Source organism: Ovis aries, chromosome 9 (genome assembly GCF_016772045.2).
Source record: "Ovis aries strain OAR_USU_Benz2616 breed Rambouillet chromosome 9, ARS-UI_Ramb_v3.0, whole genome shotgun sequence".
In the NCBI taxonomy this organism is placed as follows: domain Eukaryota; kingdom Metazoa; phylum Chordata; class Mammalia; order Artiodactyla; family Bovidae; genus Ovis; species Ovis aries.
Genome location: NC_056062.1, coordinates 69,399,652 through 69,416,126, shown reverse-complemented (window position 1 = coordinate 69,416,126; position 16,475 = coordinate 69,399,652). Strand labels below are relative to the sequence as shown.

Here is a 16,475-nt window from a genome sequence, read left to right as displayed (position 1 = left end):
CAACTCAATGGACGTGAGTTTGAGTGAACTGCGGGAGTTTGTGATGGACAGCGAGGCCTGGCGTGCTGCAATTCATGGGGTCGCAAAGAGTTGGACATGACTGAGCGACTAAACTGAACTGATGAATTTTACTCTCCAGCTCTCAAGTCAGAGTCCTAAGAGTAATCTTAATTTCTCCCTTCACCTTTGGCCAACACCCTCCAATTGATTAACAAGTCCTATTGATTCTTCCTCAATATCTCTCTCCACTCCTCCACTTCCACTACAATTGACTTAGGTCATTTATTCATTCAGTCTATTTACTAAACACCCACAATGTGTCAGACACAATTATACATAACATGACCTTGAACAATACAGACTAAAAATCCCTTCTTCATGGAACTTACATACTAGCGGGAGAGGTGAATATAGTAGATAAGTAAAATATACAGTGTGTTAGTTACCCATAAATGCTCAGGAAGGAAGGGAGGGAAAGAATGACTGAAAGAGGGAGCAAAGAAGAGTGGAAGGGATAAAGAAAAGGAAATATTGCAATCAGTTCAGTTACTACGTCGTGTCCGACTCTTTGCGACCCCATGAATCGCAGCACGCCAGGCCTCCCTGTCCATCACCAAATCCTGGAGTTCACTCAGACTCATGTCCATCGAGTCCGTGATGCCATCCAGCCATCTCATCCTCTGTTGTCCCCTTCTCCTCCTGCCCCCAATCCCTCCCAGCATCAGAGTCTTTTCCAATGAGTCAACTCTCCCCATGAGGTGGCCAAAGTACTGGAGCTTCAGCTTTAGCATCATTCCTTCCAAAGAAATCCAAGGGCTGATCTCCTTCAGAATGGACTGGTTGGATCTCCTTGCAGTCCAAGGGACTCTCGAGTCTTCTCCAATACCACAGTTCAAAAGCATCAATTCTTCAGTGCTCAGCCTTCCTCACAGTCCAACTCTCACATCCATACATGACCACAGGAAAAACCATAGCCTTGACTAGACGGACCTTAGTCGGCAAAGTAATGTATCTGCTTTTGAATATGCTGTCTAGGTTGGTCATAACTTTTCTTTCAAGGAGTAAGCGTCTTTTAATTTCATGGCTACAGTCACCATCTGCAGTGATTTTGGAGCCCCCAAAAATAAAGTCTGACACTGTTCCCATCTATTTCCCATGAAGTGATGGGACCAGATGCCATGATCTTCATTTTCTGAATGTTGAGCTTTAGGCCAACTTTTTCACTCTCCACTTTCATCAAGAGGCTTTTCAGTTCCTCCTCACTTTCTGCCATAAGGGTGGTGTCATCTGCACATCTGAGGTTAATGATATTTCTCCTGGCAATCTTGATTCCAGCTTGTGTTTCTTCCACTCCAGCGTTTCTCATGATGTACTCTGCATAGAAGTTAAATAAGCAGGGTGACGATATACAGCCTTGACGTACTCCTCTTCCTAATTGAAACCAGTCTGTTGTTCCATGTCCAGTTCTAACTGTTGCTTCCTGACCTGCATACAGATTTCTCAAAAGGCAGGTCAGGTGCTCTGGTATCCCTTTCAGAATTTTCCACAGTTTATTGTGATACACACAGTCAAAGGCTTTGGCATAGTCAATAAAGCAGAAATAGATGTTTTTCTGGAACTCTCTTGCTTTCTCCACGATCCAGCAGACGTTGGCAATTTGATCTCTGGTTCCTCTGCCTTTTCTAAATCAAGCTTGAACATCTGGAAGTTCACAGTTCACGTATTCCTGAAGCCTGGCTTGGAGAATTTGAGCATTACTTTACTAGCATGTGAGATGACTGCAATTGTGTGGTAGTTTGAGCATTCTTTGGCATTGCCTTTCTTTGGGATTGAAATGAAAACTGATCTTTTCCAGTGCTGTGGCCACTGCTGAGTGTTCCAAATTTGCTGGCATATTGAGTGCAGCACTTTCACAGCATCATCTTTCAGGATTTGAAATAACTTAATAGGAATTCCATCACCTCCACTAGCTTTGTTCATAGTGATGCTTTCTAAGGCCCACTTGACTTCACATTCCAGGATGTGTGGCTCTAGATGAGTGATCACACCATCGTGATTATCTTGGTCGTGAAGATCTTTTTTGTACAGTTCTTCAGTGTATTCTTGCCACCTCTTCTTAATATCTTCTGCTTCTGTTAGGTCCATACCATTTCTGTCCTTTATCGAGCCCATCTTTGCATGAAATGTTCCCTTGGTCTCTCTAATTTTCTTGAAGAGATCGCTAGTCTTTCCCATTCTGTTCTTTTCCTCTGTTTCTTTGCATTGATCACTGAAGAAGGCTTTCTCATCTCTTCTTGCTATTCTTTGGAACTCTGCATTCAGATGCTTATATTTTTCCTTTTCTCCTTTGCTTTTTGCCTCTCTTCTTCTCACAGCTATTTGTAAGCCTCCCCAGACAGCCATTTTGCTTTTTTGCATTTCTTTTCCATGGGGATGGGCTTCATCCCTGTCTCCTGTACAATGTCATGAACCTCATTCCATAGTTCATCAGGCACTCTATCTATCAGATCTAGACCCTTAAATCTATTTCTCACTTCCACTGTATAATCACAAGGGATTTGATTTAGGTCATACCTGAATGGTGTAGCGGTTTTCCCTACTTTCTTCAATTTAAGTCTGAATTTGGTAATAAGGAGTTCATGATCTGAGCCACAGTCAGCTCCTGGTCTTGTTTTTGTTAACTGTATAGAGCTTCTCCATCTTTGGCTGCATACAATATAATCAATCTGATTTTGGTGTTGACCATCTGGTGATGTCCATGTGTAGAGTCTTCTCTTGGGTTGTTGGAAGAGGGTGTTTGCTATGACCAGTGCATTTTTTTTTTTTTTTGGCAAAACTCTATTAGTCTTTGCCCTGCTTCATTCCGCATTCCAAGGCCAAATTTGCCTGTTACTCCAGGTGTTTCTTGACTTCCTACTTTTGCATTCCAGTCCCCTATAATGAAAAGGACATCTTTTTTGGGTGTTAGTTCTAAAAGGTCTTGTAGAACCGTTCAACTTCAGCTTCTTCAGTGTTACTGGTTGGGGCATAGACTTGGATATTACAATAGAGAAGGTTAAATTTTATATAGATTGGCCAGAGTCTAACAAGGATACAGCTGATTTTTTGTTTGTTTGTTTTTAACCCAGATGCTTGATCTTGCTACCTTCATTGCAGACCCTCCTCTAGCCCATTTTCCAAATGAAAGAAAAATATTTCCTCAGATCATAACCTTATCATTCCCTTACTTGTCATGCTTCATTAACAGCCTGTGGCTTTCAGGTTATTTCTACTACCTAAATTTAGCACGTAAGGTCTGCACTGACCTAGCTCCCACCAACATAACTAGCACCATTTCTGGTTTTACAGTAGAAATGTACTCAACCACCTGCATCTTACTTCAAAATGAATGATTTTTTTTTTTTTGGTGCATGTATTTTTCCCCTTTTTTTCTTCCTATAATACTTAATCCTAATAATTCTGAAAACATATAGTCTTTATAAGTGGCATCTCCTTCATTGCTGAAATCCACCCCAAACATTAGAAAGTGTGTTTTACTCAGTTGGTAACCTCATCCATAAATTAGAAACACCATAACCTCCTTTCCACATTTATTTGAAAGGTAAGATGAGAAAAAGTACATCTAATAGCATAGTTGGCACAGGATGGGAGCTAAATAATTAGCAGCCTCTACCACATAATACGCTTTATTAACTATCTGTCTCTCCACTAGACCAGGCTTTCTCAGCCTCACAAGTACTGATATTTGGGGCCCGGTAATTCTTTGTTGCAGGAGGCTGCCCTGCACACTGCAGAGCATTGAGTGGTGCCCATGGCCTCTGTCCACTAGATGCCAGGAGCACCGTCATATCCAAAATGTCTCCAAACACTACTAAAATATTCTCTAGTGGGCAAAAATCATCCCTGGTAGAGAATCACTGCACTACACCATAAACAACTCGAAGGACAGAAACTAATTATTACTCATTATTTTGTCTCTAGGTATCTAGGATTGAAGTCAGCACACAGTAGGTGTTCAATAAATGCATATCTCTAGCACCATAGATTAATTTTACCTATTTTTTGAAAAGCATGTAAATGTACATATTATTTTATAGCCTCTTTCATTCAATGTCAGATTATGGGATGTATTTATGATGCTTATGTTGCAGTTCATCTCCAGTTCTCCATATACTTTTTTAGACACTATTGTTTGGACACTTGAGTTGTTTCCAATTTGTAGCTAGTATAATTAGTGTTGTCATGAATAAGCTTTTGCATGGTTTTTGTTACAAGTCAGGATACCAGTTTTGTTGAAGGAGAAAGGGGAGTAATTGGTAAGGATACAATGAGGGTTCTTGGGAGTGCTGTTAACATTTATTCTCGAGTAGTGGTACCATATGTGTGTCCACTTTGTGGTAATTCATGGAATGCTCCATTTATGATCTGTGAATATATCATTCTCTTTTACACTTCATTTGAAGTTTTTATTTATATTACTAAGGAAACAGTTGTGCAAATAGATGGAAAAAGAAGGCCAATGATTCTGGCAAATATTCTACAATGCCAATATTTATGTGAAAAAATAAATGTTTACCTTCATTTGCATCATCAGTTCAGTTCAGCCGCTCAGTTGTGTCTGACTCTTTGCGACCCCACGAAACGCAGCACACCAGGCCTCCCTGTCCATCACCAACTCCCAGAGTCCACTCAAACCCATGTCCATCGAGTCGGTGATGCCATCCAACCATCTCATCCTCTGTTATCCCCTTCTCCTCCTGCCCTCAATCTTTCCCAGCATCAGAGTCTTTTCCAATGAGTCAGCTCTTCACATCAGGTGGCCAAAGTATTGGAGTTTCAGCTTTAGCATCAGTCCTTCCAGTGAACACCCAGGACTGATCTCCTTTAGGATGGACCAGTTGGATCTCCTTGCAGTCCAAGGGATTCTCAAGAGTCTTCTCCAACACCACAGTTCAAAGCATCAGTTCTGTGCTCAGCTTTCTTTATAGTCCAACTCTCGCATCCATGCATGAGTACTGGAAAAACCATAGCCTTGACTAGATGGACCTTTGTTGGCAAAGTAATATCTCTGCTTTTGAATATGCTATCTAGGTTGGTCATAACTTTCCTTCCAAGTAGTAAGCATCTTTTAATTTCATGGCTGCCATCACCTCTGCAGTGATTTTGGAGCCCAGAAAAATAAAGTCAGCCACTGTTTCCCCATCTATTTGCCATGAAGTGATGGGACCAGATGCCATGATCTTAGTTTTCTGAATGTTGAGCATTTGTATCACAGAAAAGCATATTAAAAGAAAAAAGTGTGTTTTATACTTTTTTTCATTAGTACCCATTGTTGGTGAGAAGCAAGGGAAAATGTCTGCTATCAGTAAATATGTAAACAGGCACAACTTTGCCAGAAGACCATTTGGCAATATATATGAAAAAAAATCTTTGAAATTTGCATTATGCTTGTATCTCAATTATATCTCAATAAAGCTGGGGAAATGTGCTATGTTTAAAAGTTTATCTTATGAAAATAAATCAGAAAAATGCATAATACTACATATGTGTGTATAAACAAAATAATCTGTATACAAGGAAATTCTTCATATAACTGCTTATGATGGTAAAAACTGAAAGCAAATTTTCAATAGATGATTAGCTAGATATATTATTGTCATCTATTCAGTAGAAAACACACACTCATATTTAATGACAAGGAAGAATGTTCATAACGCATCAAGTAAAAACAAATTACAAGACAGGATGAAACATTTGTAAGGAAAGAAAGACATAAATATGCACAGAAACAAAATGTCAAGAAAAGAAGCCAGAATATTAGTCAGCCAGGACTTTTGGACTCTGTGGGAGAGGGAGAGGGTGGGATGATTTGGGAGAATGGCATTGAAACATGTATACTTTCATGTAAGAAACGAATTGCCAGTCTATGTTCAATACAGGATACAGGATGCTTGGGGCTGGTGCACGGGGAAGAACCAGAGAGATGATATGGGGTGGGAGGGGGGCTCAGGATTGGGAATTCATGTACACCCATGGCGGATTCATGTCAATGTATGGCAAAACCAATACAGTATTGTAGAGCAAAATAAAGTAAAAATTAAAATTTAAAAAGAAAAAAAAAAAGAAAAGAACAGAATAATGCCACTTGCAGTAACACGGAAGGCCCTAGAGATTGTCATACTGACTGAAGTCAGACTCAGAAAGACAAATATCATATGATACAGCTTATATGTGGAAACTTAGAAAAGGGTACAAATGAAGTGAGTTACAAACCAGAAGGAGAGTCACAGATGTAGAGAACAAATCCATGGTTACCAGGGGATAAGTAGGGGGAGGAATAAATTCGGAGATTAGGATCAACATATACACACTACTGTATGTAAAATAGATAACTAATAAGAACCTGCTCACAGCACAGGACACTCTTCTCAAAACTGTAATGGCCTATATATGGCAAAAGAATCTAAACAAATAGAGTGGAGTGTATCATCCTCTGTATAAAATATAAATAGCATGCAACATATGCCAAGAACCTATGAAAAAGAGCCAATATTACTAAGAACAAACCATGGTCATCTGAAGTCATATACTGAGAATTAAGAAGTAATCTTCCACTTTCACTTTGCTTCACAGGAGCCTTGTTAATAAGCACTTCCTGCTTGTACCAAATAAGTAATGATTTCTAGATCAGTAAATTGCAACATTGATTGCATTCACTTACAATAAGTATAACCATGGCAAACCCATTTTCACATGGAGATTCTCTTTCTAAGGCTGATTTATAGTCACTGCTCTCCTCTCTGTTTCTGAGAAAAGGGGTCACCTTAGCCAAAATGTATGTGTTAACCCCTGTCTCAGAGTGTCTCTCTAAGGAAGACCCTGTTGATAGCCTGAGATATTGCTGAATGACTACCCATTCCAGTTTTCCCAAGACAGTCCTGGTTTATGCTTCGTGTCCCTGCATAATTGTTAAGAGCAGCCACTTTCAGTCCCCAGTGTCCCAGATGGAGCAAAACATTAATGGCCACCCTCCTGTCCATACCCAGTGTATAGAATGCTAAGCATAGAATGTGGAATAAATGCCGAGCCACCTGAACTTGTCTCATCTTCCCTGTACACTGTTCGTCTAGAATAAGCACCCGCACAGATCATTCATGGGCTCAGATCCCCACCGGCACCACTTAGGTGGTCGAAAGCAATCTGAACGGGAATCCATATCAAGTTGGCCCCATTCTCCTATGGGTGGTTCAAAAACTATGAGAATACACATTATTAGCTACCTCAAATCATACACTTTAAGGATAAGGTACATATTTGAAAAATTTGATCTATGTATTGATACTTTGGGGGAGCTATGTCTGTCTAGTTATTAATCCAAATAATTCTATGAAATGGAAGTATCAATACATGCAAATTTCCTGTAACACTATATATTTCTATCTGTGCTAATGGCAAAACTATTCAGCCAATCACCTTAGCCAGAAACCCTATGATCAAATTTGATTCTCTCTGCACTCTGTGAAATTAGTTAGTTACTAAGTCTCATTGATTCTAAATCTCTGAAATTCACTGCCCACAAACTTCTCATCAGAACAAGATTTCACATCTGCAATTGTTACAGTAGGCTTCTCCAACTCATCTCCTGCACTTCTGCAAGAATTATCTTAAATAAAGCAATTGCTCTAGTTCACAGCCTGCTCAAAACCCTCAGATAACATCCAGACTTCTTAACATGGCACTCAAGAACTTTATTATTTGCACTCAAGCCTCCTTTTTCATCCTCAATTCCAACCATACCTCACACAAAGCACATACTACTCAGTGGTTCTCCTCCAGGGGTGGTACTGCTCCCTAGGAGGTGTTGGGAAATGCCCGGGGATGACTTTTATTCTCATGGTGATTTGGGGGAATGAAGATTATTTAAGGAGCAGAGACTAAGCATGCTCAATGACCAGCAGCGCAGGACTTGTGCCTTGTCAAGATGCCAATAGCACCATAAATGAGACTTCTCATCGCCCAAACACATTATTTTTTCAAACGTGTTGTTTCTTCCTCCCAGATTCCATTTAATCTTCCTCTATTAGTTGTGCCTCCTTCCAAAATAACATTGTCCTTGGACGATAAAACTCAAACACTCTTCTTACCTAAAGACCTCAGCTGATTTAATAGTCATGCACAATGTGTTAGAGGTAATTAAGTCCCTCCCATAACACATTGGTTGCCTGCTGATCTAGTGCTCAGTACATTGAGTTATGATTAAACTTCTTACCCATCTGTCATTTCACTCCATGTTCCGCTTCTCCTTACCCATTCTATCCTCTAAAATTTGAGCTGTTTTAAAAAGAGGATGTTCCTTTGTTCTTGCATTTTTTAAACTCCAATTTCTACCATTTACCTAGAAGTTTAGAATCATGCTATAATGATAAATGATTTTTGAATTTGAAAATTGTACTTGCATTCCTATCCATAGAATGACATTCCCTAATGACCTTTTTGTAGTTGCTAAACTTAAAATACTTTGAAGTAAACTAAGTATCTTCATTACATCTTTTATCAGTAATGGTGCTTTAAATTAATGTATTAAATCACAGATTAGACTAATTTGGGTATTACAAACTTAAGTATAAGAGGAAAAAAAGCCTCAGATACTGTGGTAAAACTCAAGAGGATGTTCCCAGTATAAAGGTGTTTAAAGTCCTTTATTTTTTGGTAAGTGCTAAGCAAGTATGTCTTACAAAGATCTGCCTACCATGTTTGTGTCCAAGACACATGTTATGAAAAAGTACTTATGTAATCTTAAAAGTATATGTACAATATTTGCTGTTGTTTAGTCGCTGAGTCATGTCCAACTCTTTTGCGACCCCATGAACTGTAGCTGCCAGGCTCCTCTGTCCATGGAATTGTCCAGGCAAGAATACTGGAGTGGGTTGCCATTTCCTTCTCCAGGGAATCTTCCCAACCCAGGGATCTAACTCATGTCTCCTGCTTTGCCAGGTGGATTCTCTACCACTGAGCCACCAGGGAAGCCCCATGGACAATACATTTCTATACAAAAGATAAAGTAAAAGTGTTCTTATCCCACCCCACTCATTTTTTTTAAAGTTTAAGCTTAAACTATTTCTGTAGTACATTAAAAACATACTTAATCAAAATTTTCAACTTTTAACTCCCCCTAAGTTGCATAAGCAGTAAAATAGGGTGGACAAAAGTCAACTGCTTACTTGCACATCTGTTCATATCTGGGGCTCGATGTCCGTAGTACCCGGATGGGCAGGAATGCAGACATTCTCCATACTGGCGCATGCCTTCTCTTCGAAGAAAGAAGAATAACTTCTGTTGACATCGGCTACACCCATTGTCCTTTGAACAAGACAAGCAACCCTTGCAAATGGGATTTGATACATAACCAGCTGTAAAAGAAAACAGAATACATGCTTAAATATGAATACGGTCAGACTCTGGTCAGCACAACATGCTGGAAAGACAAGTATCTCTTTTCATTTTGCTATAATCACATAGAAATGCTAAACAAAATAACCTTTGCCATTTAGAAAAAAACAAAAAGGTTAAAACACAACCGAACTTAGCAACAAAGAGGAAACCCAGAGGCAGACTTGAGGCTGAAAGCTCAAACTAAACGGCTGGAGATGTTGAAGCAGACAGAGGCAGACCTCATGTTAGGGTCCTGAGTCCAAACCAAGAAAACATGCGTGGCAAGTCACATTGCTGTAAACACGAACTAACAATATTGTGAGAACTATACTTCAATGTAAATAAGTAAAGAAGTGTGCATGTAAAGAGCTAACATTTGTTTCTGTGTAGAGTGGAGTCATGAAGGCTGTTTGTCCATGAAACAAGTATTAGAAGTCCCACCTCCAACTGGCCAGAGAAAACGTTTCCAACCCTGCATTAGGGGGCATACAGGAGGAGAGAAAAATATAACCCATGAGAAATAACTACACCAAATCTACGAGACATCCGAGTGTGGGATCCAAGTTCAAATCATCAATGTAGTATGGGGTTTCTAAGTCAAGAGGTTAGATCCAGGAATATCCGTAAAGAAAAAAAAAAGTATAAAATGACCCTACAGAAATTTTCTGCAACCCTGACACCTGGGACTTAAGGAAAACCACCTTAACATCAAAATGAACAAATCACATGTGCAGGCAAACCCCCATGAGGAACAATCAGTCTGAGTAAAAGATTTCATACCTAAAGAATAAGAAAGAACAATATGAAAATAACCTTAAAGTGAGTATCTTTAGCATATTGGAAGGGATGGAATGACTAGAAATCACGTGCAGGAAGAAACAGTATCATAAAATATGCAAGTGAGAAAGAAATTAAAACTCTTTATGGACAAATTGAATGGCAGACTGGGAGAGGGACTTAGCTAGACAAGTTTTAAAGAACTGTACCACAAAAGGTAAGAAACATGTCAGAAAAAAATAGCATCTGAAATATATAAACCTCATGAGGTTCACTACAGTTAGTGACAAAAAGGATAATTAAAAGAATGCATTCTGTTTCTAGTCCTGGTATAAAATTAAAAAATGATACAACCTGAAATTCCAGTATAATTTCTAACATATGAAAAATTCATGTAACTTTTAGTTATCCTTATACCAAGCAAGGTCATAAATACAACAAGATATATAAGGCCACACTGACTTCATTTTACTGAGTTAGCCCACAAAAGTCTTAAGAAGGAATAGAAAATTCATCAATTATTGAAACTTTCCACTTTGAGACTACAATCCTATTTGCCCTACATATAATCTTTATTGCATAAGAAATAAACATTCAGTATTCAGACTAGCAGCAATACCACGAAGTATGCTGTATACCACACCCATCCTTTACTTAAAATGTTTCAGTATCCGATATATTTACCTCTACTTGGAGCAGTTCTTCTTAGGTTTCAGTTCCACAAACACTCTCTCCCCACTTCTCCTGGGTTCCCTGATCGTTCTTACAGTCTCTCCTCCAGAGAGATCACCAAAACAAGGGCTTAACCTAACATTTCAGAGAAGGAGCCAAAAAAGAACTAAGGTACTCAGCATCAGAAACCAAGGCCAAGATAACCCTTTGCATTGGCCACTGAGGTCTGCTTCTTCCCATCTATTCTAGGACTTTGTTCTATCAACTGTTCAACTGCTTTTATCTACATAGTGAATCTATTTTATGGACTTTTTCTTGCTTGCAAGCCTATCTATGCTTCCCAACTAATTTCTTATTTACCACTTATTTTCTTTAACCTGCAACTGTGGAGCAAAAAAGAAATCAAATGGAAAGTCACCTCCTCATATAGAATTCTTAATAAAATCATAAACTTTTCAGATACCCCTTTATATATGTACACTTATACAACAGTTATAATATGTAACTGGGATTTTTCGTAACTGTGATCAGACTTTACATGAAGTATGATAACTTGCTCAAATTTCATCAGGTTGTAAGCATCCTCTCCTACCAGTGAACCAGACCAATATCACTCATATTTCTTGGAAGTGTCAGTTTTATCTGTAGCCTCTACCCACCAACACCATTCATTCAAGTATGCCCAACACTGTTTTTATGAGGACCACAACCAGTTTTCAGAGCCTCGATTCAAGACCTCATCCTCAGTTGCTGGTCCTCCCAGCTCCTGTGTCTGGGTCATTACTGAAAGTTTTCTTCCTCTTCTAGCTCCCATGATAATGTCTTCTGAAGATGTAGTCTGAACCCTTACTCTTGTGATTTCCACTAATCTTATAGGTCAGCCCCTTGCTACCTCTAGCTTAGACACCCTAACCACCCTACCTCTGCCCCACCTATCTTTCTCTACTTCTCTCTCCATTCTACTGTAGGGTCAGTTTTTCTGCTTCTATTCTCATCATAAGATTTCTATTATGTCTTACTCTCATGAAATAATCACAATTTATAAAGCATTTTCACTTAGCTGACTGGAAATAAAAAGTGAAAGTGAATGTATTAGTTGCTCAGTCATGTCTGACTCTGGACTGTAGCCCGCCAGGCTCTTCTATCCATGGAATTCTCCAGGCAAGAATAATAGAGTGGGTAGCCTTTCCCTTCTCCAGGGAATCTTCCCGATCCAGGGATCAAACCCAGATGTCCTGTATTGCAGATGGATTCTTTACCATCTGAGCCATCAGTGAAGCCCCTGGAAATAAGCCTAGACTATTTACAATTTTCCCAGATGCCTCTGAAGAGGTTTTTATTCTAAGATTTTGTTATTATTGTTCAGAGCAGGGTGTAAGTAATCAATATATATTTCAAAAACTGGAACACAGACTAACTTCCATGCAAGAAGGAGGTAAAGACAGAGTAGGGTGGGTAGGGTGTAGAACATGAGCAAAGGGAACAGAATCAGAAAGACTCAGCCAGCTCTATGATGGATGAAATGACTTTGGCAGAGGAAGTGGTGACTGGGGAGAACCCAGCTCATTTAATTTTCAGGGCTGTCTAAGAACATAACCCACCTTAAGCAGAAAGACCCTTATGGCATGATATTTGGAGATGTAATTTATGACTCTCATGACTCTCTTGTGGGGGGGGGGGGGAAGGGGGAAGCCTTTAAGTAGGAACAACCAGGAGACTAAGGCAAAGACAGGAGCTGCTGGCTAGAGCTCAGCAAAAGGCAGCCCCACATCACAGAGCGCTCTGCAGTAGTTCACTGGTGTCCTTTGCTCTGCAACTTAACTACAAATATGAACATGTAATATCAAGGTTATCCATATCCCAAACAGCTTCATAAGTAAAAAGAGAATTTGGAAGATTTACATATGTAGCAAAATAGTTTAAGGAGAAGGTTCTCTGGACCACAGTCATCACAAAGTAAAAGTGAAGCTACACTTAAAGTTCAAAAGTTAAACACAGAGCTATCACTATAAATCACACTCCATAGTAAGAAGGATGGAGAAAAGAGAATTACAGAGCTAAGAGAATCATTATAAATTAAAGGCTTTTTGTTTTGTTTTATGTATCAGAAGTCAACTTTCATCTTGACCACAAAGATTTCAGAGTCAACAAAGTGTACTCCACATTTTTAAAAAGGTTTTCTTAAAATCAGTAAATGCATTGCTTTATTTACTTGAACCTTAACTGACAATGAAAATGAAGTAGGGAATACTTACCTGAGTCCATATCTTAGATATCATTATAACCCTACATCCTACATAAGAGGAATCCTCTTAAAACAAAAGTGACGTGAGCCACACCCAGCCGTGAGTGCTCTCTCTTCCTTGCCCCAACCTTCAGCAGTGCTCCTCAAAGCTAAGGATAAGAACACATGTAATTTTTGCAGTTTGAAGCTTCATGGCCCAAACCTCAAACACATTTTTCGGTTTAATTAACCACTGTCCAGTGTCAGCTATCCTGGTCTCCTCTATGTTGTAAATCAGCAGCTAAATTCAACAAGAACTTCTTCATCCATTATATGGTGACTATACCAATCTCCGGGCTTCCCTAGTAGCTCAGATGGTAAAGCATCTATCTGCCTGCAATGCAGGAGGCCTGGGTTCAATCCATGGGTTGGTAAGATCCCCTGGAGGAGGATGTGGCAACCCACTCCAGTACTCTTGCCTGGAGAATTCCATGGACAGAGGAGCCTGGCGGACTACAGTCCATGGGGTCGCAAAGAGTCAGACGTGACTGAGCGACTAACACACACACACATACACCTATCTCTATATATCTAAAGCCAAGCAAAAATTAGACCTTTAAACATGACTAGAGTAATTTATTTTGTCAGGATCTTAATAAGTCAAATGGCTCAGCCTATTTCTATGAGATTTAATTCAAGTGTGCAGGTGAATAAACAGATCTTAATTCCCAGCTTTGAAGACCATGTTTATTTGCTCTCCCCGTAAGCTTCAACTTTTCCAACCCTGAAGCCTGCTGAGATCCAGGGCCTCATCATTCCAAAAAAAACACTTTTATAAATCTAGACCCACCCATTTCATTCTAAGGATGAAATATATCACATAAAACATTAAAAATCCTCTAAAAGGTGTTAGACAGTGGTATTAACACAAATCCACACATATCTCCTTGACGGGAAAAGGAATATACCGGTATAGAAAACAAAAAATCATGAGGCAAAAGCCAGGTAACAATTCCTTATATCTCTAATAAGTACACAAGGAGAAAAAAAAAAAAAAACAGCCTAAGTAAAACTCTTTACTCTTAATTCTAATCACGTGATTTGTATTCCTCTTAAATTGCAAAGTTTGGTTTTTTATGAATCCTGATATTTTAAGTTTGATACTTTGTTAAATCAAACCCAGTTATACACATTTTATCCCATAGAATATTTTATGTAGGTGCTGAATGCCCATCTGTTTCTAATATGCTCCTAATACTTCTTAAAAGTGTTCCCCTGTTTCTGTTGTAAGCCCTGCCAAACAAGAAGAAATCTAAATTCTTACTAGCTGAAAGCATCCATTCCTGACAAAGGGTACAGATTTCTAATCCTGAAAAGAATGAGACTGAACAATAGGTTGTTAGCATAGCATCTTAGCCTCATTCCATAGTTTCAAGTTAAATAATGTCACAAGTTCAACAGCTTTAAAAAAAAAATGAACACTTATTATTAACTTCATTGATCCATCCTATCACAAAATTGCTAATATTTATCTCCACCCAATTCCAAATTTAAGATACATATTTGGAAACAAAAACCCTACCTCTGGCACCAATAATAGAGAACTTGCCTGTCAGGTCCGATACAAATCAAGTTGGGCCTAGATCCTTCCACTAGAACTTGACATCACTGGGATAAAAAAAAAATCCTGTAATCATGTATACTACCAAGCTCAAACTTGACTAAGCCATCAAGATTATGAATGAACAAGCCATGCAAAATTTGACCAAAATGAGAAATAGCTATCTTTCAGAGTACTTTATTTTAAATTTTAAATGTTGATAAAAATGAAATATGTAATCTGATCTTTGATGCAAAGACAACAGATTTTAACATGCTAGATATTCACCATTACAATCATGCCTTAGAAAACAGATGTTAAAATGAACAATTTTAATAAAGCTCTGACAGAGGTAAGTTTCTAAATGTCCACTGAAGTTTTAGGGGAGTTAAAATAACATGAGTCTAGGAAAAAAAAATGTGAAGGGCAAACCTGTGCCAACAATTCAAAAGTTTCATAACCTGTAGAATTGAAACACACCTTCTCACAATCATTTTTTTATCTTTTGTTATGAGTGCTTCAATAGATACCAATATTTTTAGGAAAAAGACTTATGAAACTTTTAGCTTCTCCAAGAAGCTTTGAGAAACCCATATCCATTGGGTGAAAATGTTATTAGTCGATAATTAATAATATTGTTTATCCACCTAAAACATGTCAATTAGGAATGAAAGACTGGATATATCCCTAATTTCAGAAGTATTCCTTAGGAAAACAATACTTCTAAAATTTTATAAGCCTCCCAAAATATTGAACCATCTCTGAAAGTGATGACTTCCCTAACGACTTCCCTGGTGGCTCAGATGGTAAAGCGTCTGCCTACAATGCGGGAGACCCGGGTTCAATCCCTGGGTCAGGAAGATCTCCTGGAGAAGGAAATGGCAACCCACTCCAGTATTCTTGCCTGAAAAATCCCATGGACAGAAAAGCCTGGTAGGCTACAGTTCATGGGGTCGCAATGAGTCCGACACAACTGAGTGACTTCACTCTCACTTTATACTTTCACTTTCTGCAAGAAAGTCATGTCTGACTCTTTGCGATCTCATGGACTGTAGTCTGCCAGGCTCCTCTGTCCATGGAATTCTCCAGGCCAGAACACTGGAGTGGGTAGCCATTCCTTTCTCCAGAGGATCTTCCCAGCCCAGGTCTCCCACATTGCAGGCAGATTCTTTACCATCTGAAACACCCAGAGAAGCCCAGGAATAATGGAGTGGGTAGCCTATCCTTTCTTCAGGGGATCTTCCTGACCCAGGAATTGAATCAAGGTCTCCTACATTGCAGGCAGATTTTTTACCGAGATACCAGGTAATATTCTCAATGACATCAGGATTAAAGGAATTTAATTAGATGATTTTTCTGCTCCTACCACAGTATGTATCTTACTGTACAAAAACTCAAATCTACTAGAAGATTTTAAAATATGGAGGGAGAAAGTTAAGTAGAGTTACACGTTTATTTTAACACATGAAGTGCTAATATCGTCACAAAAAAATGAGGAAAAAGACCACAGCTGTAAGCTCCTAATTCTTCTTGAGTGCTAGCACCACATGAGTCATAATCCTCATAGATTGGCACCTCAGAAATACATTTACAACCAAGATTAGCCATGGCTGTTGTGTGGTTAACCAGATGGGATATTTTTTAAAAAACACATTATAAGAAAGCAGAAAGCTTGTATGAGGCATGTGTCATGCATGATTCAAGTCTGAACTAACTAAGATGTCCCAGGGAAGCCCAGAATACTCAGAATGCAGGTCAAACAAAGATGAC

General features: G+C 38.9%; 1 protein-coding gene across 1 annotated transcript in view; it reads right to left on the bottom strand.

Moving 5' to 3' along the window:
- Nucleotides 1-16,475, bottom strand: part of RSPO2 (R-spondin 2) — a 186,752-nt gene that overhangs the window by 87,585 nt on the left and 82,692 nt on the right. The window contains exon 3 of the mRNA XM_060393483.1: nt 9,222-9,410. Within this exon, the coding sequence (XP_060249466.1) occupies nt 9,222-9,410 (189 nt within the window). The remainder of the gene's footprint in view (nt 1-9,221; nt 9,411-16,475) is intronic.